The sequence below is a fragment of the Galeopterus variegatus genome, unplaced genomic scaffold, assembly GCF_000696425.1.
Source record: "Galeopterus variegatus unplaced genomic scaffold, G_variegatus-3.0.2 Scaffold244, whole genome shotgun sequence".
In the NCBI taxonomy this organism is placed as follows: Eukaryota; Metazoa; Chordata; class Mammalia; order Dermoptera; family Cynocephalidae; genus Galeopterus; species Galeopterus variegatus.
In genome coordinates, this window is record NW_007726355.1 from 33,901 (window position 1) to 44,190 (window position 10,290).

The window sequence follows — 10,290 nt, forward strand, 5'->3', positions numbered from 1 at the left end:
CTGTTTTCATAAGCAGAAATCAGGAAAGAAAAATTCAGATTTATAATACCAAACAATTCTGTTTTTCAGTGTTAAATCAGGAGAAGACAGGTTTAAAAGAATACATGCTTTGGGGGTTGTAAATGGGGTACAGAAGCAAGAATGAAGGTGACATCACTGTAGATATTCTGTGCTGGCAATTGACATCAGGGAATATCACAAAAGAGGGGTGTTGCCTTGAGTGACCCTTCTCCCAGCACTCTCTCCTCAGCTAGCGTTCCCTGGTCCTCACATCTCTCTTTTGGAACCAATACAGCATCTGATGCCTGCTATCATGACATGCTCTCTGCCCCAGCTACCAAAATGTCCTCTTTGGGACTCCTCTTTATTTCCATTTTTGCCTAGTGACCCTTTTCAGTTAAGAGTTGGGAGAAAAGCAATTGATAATTCATGATGAATAAAAAAGTCTTAATATTCCTATGAGGCATTTCCATTTTACAGTGTGAACCTGGTGCATGTAAAATGCCAGGCAGAGAGCAGTGGCTCAGTGAAAGTTCTCTTTATCGATTCCTCTGATTCTTTTTTAAATTAGTTTTTCCAAATGCATTACTTACTTCAACTAAATCATAGCAAGGTGTGCAGCTCGTCCCTGTTCTGCACTCCTTGAACATAGATCCTGGTGGGAAACTATTCAGGGGTGAAGTTGAGCATATATTCTTCACCAGTCTTTTAGCAAGCCACACTCATGGACTGATGATTGGTGGCAACTTCAGTATTATCCTTCCAAGGAATTTCATTCCATGGGTGGAATTGACGGCAACATATTATATGTATTGGAGGATTTGGGGAGACCTTTCCATGGTTCCTCAATATCATCATGACCACTCCACCTACCCCCAAGTTCAGCCCACTGCAGTCCCTAGGTTAGGCAGTCCACAAGCCTTTATTAAGTGCTGTACGTATTGTCTGTCACCAGGCCAGGTCCTGGATCCATACTGGTCCCCTGTTAGGTGCTGGAAGTAACCAGGCGAATATGACAGTCCAGGGCCTTCAACAAGCACGATTTGTCAAAGCAAAAGACTGTCAGCTAAGTTCTGTCCCATGCAAAGTATAATCAATCTTGGAAGGAAGTTTCTTGCTTTCTAACCTTGTAGTCTAAACGTAGTGGCCACAGTTTTAGAGGTTCTGTTGTCTGTACATAGATGGAGAACTGGCCTCTTAATTCGAGAGGAAACACCACCCATTCTACACAATTTACATCTCCACCATTGATGATTAAATGCAGTGCAGGCTCGTGAAGAAGCGTCTCTCACACACAGCTGGGGCAAACAAACTCACACCGGTCAATAGTGGCTTATGTTTAACCTGTCATTTTTATTAACCATTCTTAAACACCAAAGCGACAGCGGAGTTAATATCGTTATCTACGGGTAATGAGATCTGAGACTGAAAGCGACTTAATCTAGTCCCCCAAACCAGTGCTAGGATTTAGTCATTCTCCCAAACATCTGGAAAAGAGGTATTGCTAAAAACCTTACCTCCAAATCGAACAGGCCCCCAGAAGGAGGTGGACGTGGGAAAGACAACTCCAGCGGCTTTTAGTTAGGGGAAAAAATCCTGAAAAATAAAAATCTTCCCAGTGTACCCAGTTATTCTCTCACCCTCTCTTTGTCTCTCTCACCCCCTCCACCCCACCCCCACGCCCCGCGGTAGGTGGGCGGGGCAAGGGGGCTCTTAGTGTGATTTTATTGTAACAGATCCGCTAGACACCCCCCTACCCGTCCCGCGACCTGACACGCCTGACCCCGGGCGGCCACGAGGCCTGCGCGTCTGCCTCCTCCGCGCGCCCCGCCCGCTCCCCGCGCCCCAAGTAGCCCAGGCCCGGGAGCTCCTGCGCGAGTCCTCCCGAGTCCCCGAAGTGCAGGGCGCGGGACGGCTCGGGGCTGCGACGCAGACACGGCTGCAACCCGGGACCCCAGCCGCCGGCGCCCGCTGACAGCGCTCTCTCGCCCCAGGTGACCGACCACGTGGGGGGCAGTCGCACCAGGTGGCCTCCCGGGTGGGGCCAATGAAGCGCAGCCTGAGGAGGGTGCTGCGTCCTGGGGAGAAGAAGGAGTCCCAGGCGGTTGTCTACCAGGGCGTGGAGGACGACATGGACGACTCCAAGGAATCGTTTAAGGTACCCGGGGCCACCGGCGGGACGGGCTCCGAAGTCCGGGCGGGGCGGCTCGAGGGCTCCTGGCGGGCTGCGCTTGGATAGACAGGACGATGGGAACCGTGGAGAGCCGGGGTGGGGGTGACAATCCAACAGGAGACCTTTTCTCAGTTTGGGGTGCTTGCGGGGCTGCGCTCAAAACGCCCCTCGCAGCCTGCCTTGTTCTTTTTATTTGTTTCTTGCTTGTTCCATCCGCTCTTGCTCGTGGATGGGCAGCTACAGTTGGGAGAAACTTACCCAAATGGTCCCTTCGGCATCTGGCAGAATCGCGCCACTGCCTAAAATCAGGACAGTTTTGGAGTGTGAGCCGTTTTGCTTGGACTTTCGAGGTGGTCGGATGCTATTCAAGAGTTGCGGCGGGGTTGAGAAACACTGTGTCGCAGAGAAACAGAGAAACCGACGCTGGCAAATGCAGCGGTACCGAGAATGTCCCCATGAAACGGAGGGAGGCAGGACTGGCCGATTCCCCCAGGGAGTGGGGGCGTCAGGAAAGACTGGAGGAAGCGACCCTATGAAAATGGGTGTGTGGTCTTCGGCGGCTAAAGGCTGGGGTGGGGGGTTCTGTGTCTTACGCAGTTCTGGGGACCGTCTGTCCTGAAGGCAGCGCTGGCAACCTCCTGGTGGCACATAGGCATAGAGGCTGTCTGTTGCTGAGAAAACCCACCGCTGGATTTCCAGAGATTGTCAGCAGGAGGAAGGGTCTCTTTTTTAAACATTACAATATCATTAAAAATGTCTCTCCAACCCCCCACCGCAAATCCCCTTTCACAGTAAAACCACGTTAGCAGTTTATGTATTTTCCGGGTTGGGGGGGGAGCTTATACAAATACACACATGTTCATATATCTTTTTTTATTTTTGAAAGTATGAAGTCAGAGATTTGCACTTTAATTTACTCACAAAATATATCGAATACTTTTCAAATCAGCACTTGAATATTTACCTCATTCTTTTTAGCAGCTTCATAATATTCCGTTTTGTGAACGTATCATGATTTATTTAACCAGTCCTGCACTAATGGACGTTTAGGCTGCTTTTGTTTTGTTTCGTTGTTATATACGTGATCGATTGTCTGTGAGTATACATGTGGCTTCTCTGTTTGCCTGTCCACTGGTATCGTTGTGGGTTTGTCTGTGTGTTAAAGTCATACAGGGTCAAGATGTATGTACAGTTTTCATTTTGGTAGAAATTACCAAATTGCCATTTAAACAGAGAACACGAATTGACACTCTTGCCAATCATGTGTATGTCAGGCATGTGTAATAAATCATACAAACCAACAAACCAAGCCTTCCAAGGTGGGTCTGTTTGCACATCCAGGTTGACCACTGACTCCCCCCCACCCCTTAGTATTATAGCATGTTGACTGAGGCCTTTTAGCTTACTCCAGAGAACTGAGTCATGAGTGGATTTCAACCACTAGAACAGCATCTTTGGAATTATTATGAGACAGGAAGAAATTTTAAAGTTTCAGAAGTCACCCACGTACTTTTTGTTTTCTAGAGATATTTGCTAAAGGATTTTTGCAGCACAAAGTATCAAACTTATTTTTTTAAATGTTTTTGTTTAATTGTTCTCAATTAGTTTTATTGCCTAAGTAGAGCCACTTATGTTATTTAAGGCTTCTAGAAGCTACATTAGGGCTTGTAGATTGAAGGATTTATATCTTTTATTTTATTAACTGCAGTAATTCCAGATCATTTTGTAAAAATCCCAGTGGTTAGAATCATTACAAAGCAACATATATAACACTGTGAAGGGTTTTGAACTCTAGGGATTTCTTAGTAGCTTTCTGATATAAAGGATAGGGTGTATAACATATTTTTTCCAGCATACACACAGTATCTCGGGAATAACACAATTGAAGGATCGCAGAAAACTTTTAAGATGAGAAATATGGGAAAAAACCCAAAACATTAGACTGATGCCTTTAGCCTTTTCCGATTACTTTCTTTCAAAAGAGTGAATACTTCAGTATTAGAACTTTCATTTGTTGTAATCTCTCACCTTAGTTTCTCTCCTTTTTGTCCCGTTAACTTATGTGTGTTTTGTTAAAGCAACCTGAAACAGATATATTTGATATCTGTTTTAAAGGGCTGAGTTAGAATTAGCTTCTCTAAAAGTGATCTAGTCTATTATGTTCTGAATCTAGACACATATAGTTCAGAATCCAAAGGAATCTGAAGTGACCCTGTGACAATAGGAAACTATATTGAATGAATATATAATAATTTGTCTAAATGACATCCTTGGCTTCCTTTCAGAACTTTTTTTGCCTTTATTTTATTTTTATTTATCAATATACAATGTAGTTGATTTTCATGTCCCTTTACTAATTCCTCCTTTTTTTCCCTCCCTCTCCCCCCTCCCTCCCATCAACATCATATCTGTTCACTTGTCTTAAGTTCAAGGAATTGTTGTGATTGTTGTGTCTTCTTTCCCCCTTCCTGTTTGTTTGTATATTTACTTATTTATTTTTATTAGCTTCCACAAATAAGTGAGAACATGCTATTTCTTTTTCTGTGCCTGGCTTATTTCACTTAATATAATTTTCTCTAAGTCCATCCATGCTGCTACATATGGTAGTATTTCATTTTTTTTTTTTATGGCAGAGTAATATTCCATTGTGTAGATATACCACATTTTCCTTATCCACTTGTCCAATGATGGGCATTTAGGTCTGTTCCAACTCTTGGCTGTTGTAAATAGCGCTGCAATAAGCATGGGAGTACAGGTATCCCTTCGACATGATGATTTCCATTCCTCTGGGTATATACCCAGCAGTGGAATCATATGGCACATCAATCTGTAATTGTTTGAGGAACCTCCATACCATTTTCCATAATGGCAGCACCATTTTGCAATCCCACCAACAGTGGATGAGAGTTCCTTTTTTCTCCTCATCCTCAGTTTATTTGTCATTCTCAGTCTTTTGGATATTAGCCATCCTAACTGGAGTGAAATGGTATCTCAGTGTGGTTTTGATTTGCATTTCCTGAATGCTAAGTTGATGCTGAGCATTTTTTCATGTGTCTGTTGGCTGTTCATATATCTTCCTTTGTGAAATGCCTATTTAGTTCTTTTGCCCATTTTTTAAATTGGGTTAACTGTTTTTTTTTTACTGTTGTTTGAGTTCCTTGTATATTCTGGTTATTAATCCTTTGTCAGATGTATATTTTGCAAATTGTTTCTCCCACTCTGTTGGTTGTCTTTTCACTCTGTTAATTTTTCTTTCACTGTGCAGGAGCTTTTTAGTTTGATATAATACATTTGTTTATTTTTCCTTTGGTTGCCTGTGCTTTTGAGGTCATATTCATAATGTCTGTACCCAATCCTACTTCCTGGAGTGTTTCCCTTATGTTTTCCTTAAGGAGTTTTATAGTTTCAGAACATATATTTAATTCTTTAATCCATTTTCAATTGATTTTGGTATGTGGTAAAATGTACAGGTCTAGTTTCATTCTCCTATATATGAATATCCAGTTTTCCCAGCACCATTTACTGAAGCAGCAGTCAGTCACTTTTCCAGTGTGTAGTCTTGGTGCTTTTGTCAAAGATCAGATGGTTGTAAGTGCATGGGTTGGTTTCTGGATTCTCTATTCTGTTCCATTGGTCTTTGTTCTGTTTTTATGCCAGTACCATACTGTTTTGATTGTTATAGTTTTGTAGTATAAAGTCATATTGTTACGCCTCTGGCTTTATTTATTTATTTATTTTTTGCTCAGGGTTGCTTTGGCTATTTGTGGTCTTTTGTTCTTCCATATGAATGTTCAAATTGCTTTTTCCAATTCTGAGGAAAATGCCATTGGAATTTTGATGGGGATTGCATTGAATCTGTAGATCATTTTCGGTAGTATGGACATTTTTACAATGTTAATTCTTCCAATCCAAGAGCATGGGGTATCTTTCCATCTTCTTGTGTCCTCTTTAATTTCTCTCAACAGTGATTTGTAGTTCTCATCTTAGAGATTTTTCACATCCTTGGTTAAATTTATTCCTAGATATTTTATTTTTTGGGTGATTATTGTAAATGGGTTAGCTTTCTTGATTTCTTTTTATGCTAGCTCATTGTTGGAGTATAGAAATGCTACTGATTTTTGTGTGTTGATTTTGTATACTGCAACTTTGCTGAAATCATTTATCAACTTCAAGAGTTTTTTTGTAGAAGCTTTAGGCTGTTCAGTATATAGGATCATATTATCTGCAAACAGGGACAGTTTGACTTCATCTTTTCCAATCTAGAAGCCCTTTATTTCCTTCTCTTCCCTGATTGCTCTGGCTAATATTTCCAACACTATGTTGAATAGGAGTGGCAAGAGTGAAACAAAAAGTTATTTTTTGAAAAGATAAATAAAAATTATAAACCATTAGCAAGGCTAACTAAAAAAAGAGAGAAGACACAAATAAAAAAACTAAAATGAAAAGGTGATATTACAACCAATACCTCAGAAATACAAGGAATCATTAGAGACTACTGTAAACAACTATATGTCAACAAATTTGAAAATCTGGAGGAAATGGATAAGTTTTTGGACACACACAAACTACCAAGACTGAGCCAAGAAGACAGAAAATCTGAACAGACCAATAACTATCAAAGAGATTGAAGCTTTTATCAGCAGTCTCCCAACAAAGAAAAGCCCAGGACCAGATGGCTTCACTGCAGAATTCTACCAAACCTTTAGAGAAGAATAATACCAATTCTCCACAAGCTATTCCAAAAAATTGAGACAGAGGCCATTCTCCCAAACTCATTCTATGAGGCAAACATCACCCTGATTCCAAAACCAGACAAAGATACGACACAAAAAGAAAACTACAGGCCAATATCTTTGATGAATATAGATGCAAAAATCCTCAATAAAATACTAGCTAACAGAATACAGCAACACATACACAAAATTATACACCATGATGAAGTGAGATTCATTCCAGGGATGCAAGGGTGGTTCAACATATGCAAATCAATAAATGTGATATACCACATCAATAAAATCAAATACAATACCCATATGATATCTCTATAGACTCTGAAAAGGCATTTGACAAAATTCAACATTCATTCATGATAAAGACTCTCTATACATTAAGTACAGAGGGAAAGTATATCAACACAGTTAAAGTCATTTATGACAAACCCACTGCCAATATCATCCTGAATGGGGAAAAATTGAAAGCTTTTACCTTAAGAATGGGAACAAGACAAGAACTTTCTTTAAGAGAACTCTTCATAGCCTGACAACATGTCAGGTACTGAATTGAGACTATTTAGCACATCTGATATGCTCATGTACAGTATTTAGATGCTACTTTGCCATTTTGAATTCAATAGTACCTTGTGAGCATCTGAAGCTAATATTTCCTCTAAAGACTGTGGAATTCAGTTTGCATTGACAACACATCCCTGAACAGACTCTGTAAATTGCTCTTTCTGGAAATGGGGTGTGGGCAGCATAATTCCTTTGTTATCATTCAAAGAACATATCAAATTCAAGTGCTGAAATGCCTCCAAATGGATTTAGGCAAATGCTCTCTTTAATAGGAAAAGGCATTGAGAAAGCCTATTTTGGCAAGAAGCTCATTTTTAATTTATTACTGAATATGTGAAAATTTGGAAATGTTTAGATGCTCGCCGTCATATCTTGCAGTCACTAAAGCTGTACGTAGCTTATATAAAATTCAGTTGTTGTTTTTTTTTATTTCAGAGTGACACATCTTTATTTAAGAGAGACTAACATAAACAGTGATTTCTTAGGTATTATTCTGGGATAAAAGGGAAAGCCAGAGTTCAAAATTTTAAGTGATTAAGTTGTATTTATTTCAATCTGACAGTTACTGAATGAATCCTAATATGCTAAATTCTTTATTAACTATATTAATATACATAAGTATTTTAACACTTCATTTTATTTGATAGCTTTTCTTTTCAATAGTGAGAAGTGCTCTGGTTATCTTTAAAATAACCATTTAGAGATTTGACATATATTATCGTGTGGCAAATGTGACCAGTCATGGTCAAAGATAAAATTAAAGCAAGTATTTGGATAATTTACTTGGGGAAGGTCTCCACATTTTCAAGAAAATATCATTTTACAGTGACTTTAATGATAAGCTACTATCTTAAAAAATATTTTGCTTTTGGCTCTTGTGATGAAATATTTTCTAAGAAACCACCTTGAAAAAATTTCAGGCAAATATATTACTTGGTCACATGTTTGCGAAGCTGGAAGGAACACTGAGAAATAATTTTAATCTATATGTTGCCATCAGACTTGAATGAGTTTCCATTAAATTTACTGTTTTTTACATTAGTTTTTTAAGGCTCCAGGGAATTAAAATTCACCAAGTGGTCTAGGAAATTTCTTTTAATTTTTTTTTTTTTTTTTTGGCAGCCGGCCTATGTGGGGTCTAGGGAATTTCTATGCATATGAAAGTCCATGTGGACTCACCGCTGCTCTGTAAGAGCTCTGCTTTTTCCTTGCTTCCTTCTTCCCTCCCTCCCTCTTTCCCTTTCTTTCTTTTTTTTTTTTTTCCTCCCCTCCGTCTCTGGAAAAACTATATGTGCATATAAAAGTATCATGGAAAAATAAGTGTACAAATGTGTAGCACGCATTTAGCATGGACAGTCTGTAAAATGAGAAATTTTTAAAAAATGATAAAGGAGATAAAAAAGAAAGAGCTAGACAGTGTTTCTCAAACTTTTTGTCCAAGAACCTATTTAAACTTAAACAATATCAGGGAACCTGAAGAGTGCTTATTTGTTAGTTACAGCTACCAATATTTACCACGTTAGAAATTAAAGTGAAGAAAAATTTAAAAACACGAGAAGGCACAGCACATTCAGGGCTGTAAGGTAATACATCTTGTGGCATCTGGAAAACTCCACTGGAGAGAGGCCGGAGTGGGGGAGGGGATCCTAGAACTATCCCGAAGGCCTTCTTCATGAGGGACACCTTAGGAGAGCTACAGGAAGCTAGGCAGACTGGGAAAAAGGAAAGGAAAAAGGTGTCCTGTGTTTGGTGGAGAGCCTAGATCTGAACACAGCAGCACAGCATCATACTGGAAATGTCCAGCTTCCAGAGGAGGACACTTGTGTCCAGTTCAGGGACACGTCAGTGTTTGGCATTGGCCTCAGTTTTGGGCCAAAATCTTCAATTCAGCTTTGGGTTTGGCCTTGTCTTGGCAGCCAAATATCAGAATATCTAATTCAATGTCATTTCTGGCATCTCTGACCTGGTGTGTGATCATCACATCTAAACAATATAAAAATGTTAGCAATAGAATAAGGTGTGTCATTCAGATTTATTGGTAATACCTAACAATTCACTTTCAAATGTAGGAGAGAATTATAGAAGCAACTTTGAATAGAAATCTTGTCAATCAATTGAAGTATAATTAAATACAATTATAATGAATGATTTTGAAAATTCTTAATTTTCTGTATAAAACAGATATTAAGGACTTTTGAGTAGTTGAATAGGGAAGTACATTGTCAGTTTATACAGATGTTAAGAGAGGACACATTAGTTAATTTTAGGAAGAGCATAGTACACTTTTTGATCCAAAATATTTATAAAATCTAAATAATAATGCAAGGCAGGGTAATAGAGGCAAGTTTACAACATAAAGACTTTTGTAAAATTTTGTTTGCTACACTAACACTAATAACATTAAATAAAATAAATTTTAAAGATTTATTTAATTTTTAGAAATTTAATTCTAGGGCCGGCCCGGTGGCGCACTGCTACAGTGCGCCGCTTGGGAGTGTGGTGGCGCTCCCGCCGAGGGTTCGAATCCCACATACAGACCGGCCGCTCACTGGCTGAGTGAGGTGCGGGTGCAACACTGAGGGTTGCGATCCATTGCCGGTCACGAAAAAAGACAAAAAGGAGGGCCGGCCCGGTGGCGCACTGCTACAGTGCGCCGCTTGGGAGTGTGGTGGCGCTCCCGCCGAGGGTTCGAATCCCACATACAGACCGGCCGCTCACTGGGTGAGTGAGGTGCGGGTGCAACACTGAGGGTTGCGATCCATTGCCGGTCACGAAAAAAGACAAAAAGGAGGGCCGGCCCGGTGGCGCACTGCTACAGTGCGCCGC

The 10,290-nt window shown here is 40.2% G+C and overlaps 1 protein-coding gene across 1 annotated transcript in view; it reads left to right on the forward strand.

Annotated features, from left to right (window-relative positions):
- The first annotated feature begins 2,047 nt into the window (after window positions 1–2,047).
- TRPA1 (transient receptor potential cation channel, subfamily A, member 1) overlaps window positions 2,048–10,290 on the forward strand; it is a 64,166-nt gene continuing 55,923 nt past the window's right edge. The window contains exon 1 of the mRNA XM_008566474.1: window positions 2,048–2,158. Within this exon, the coding sequence (XP_008564696.1) occupies window positions 2,048–2,158 (111 nt within the window). The remainder of the gene's footprint in view (window positions 2,159–10,290) is intronic.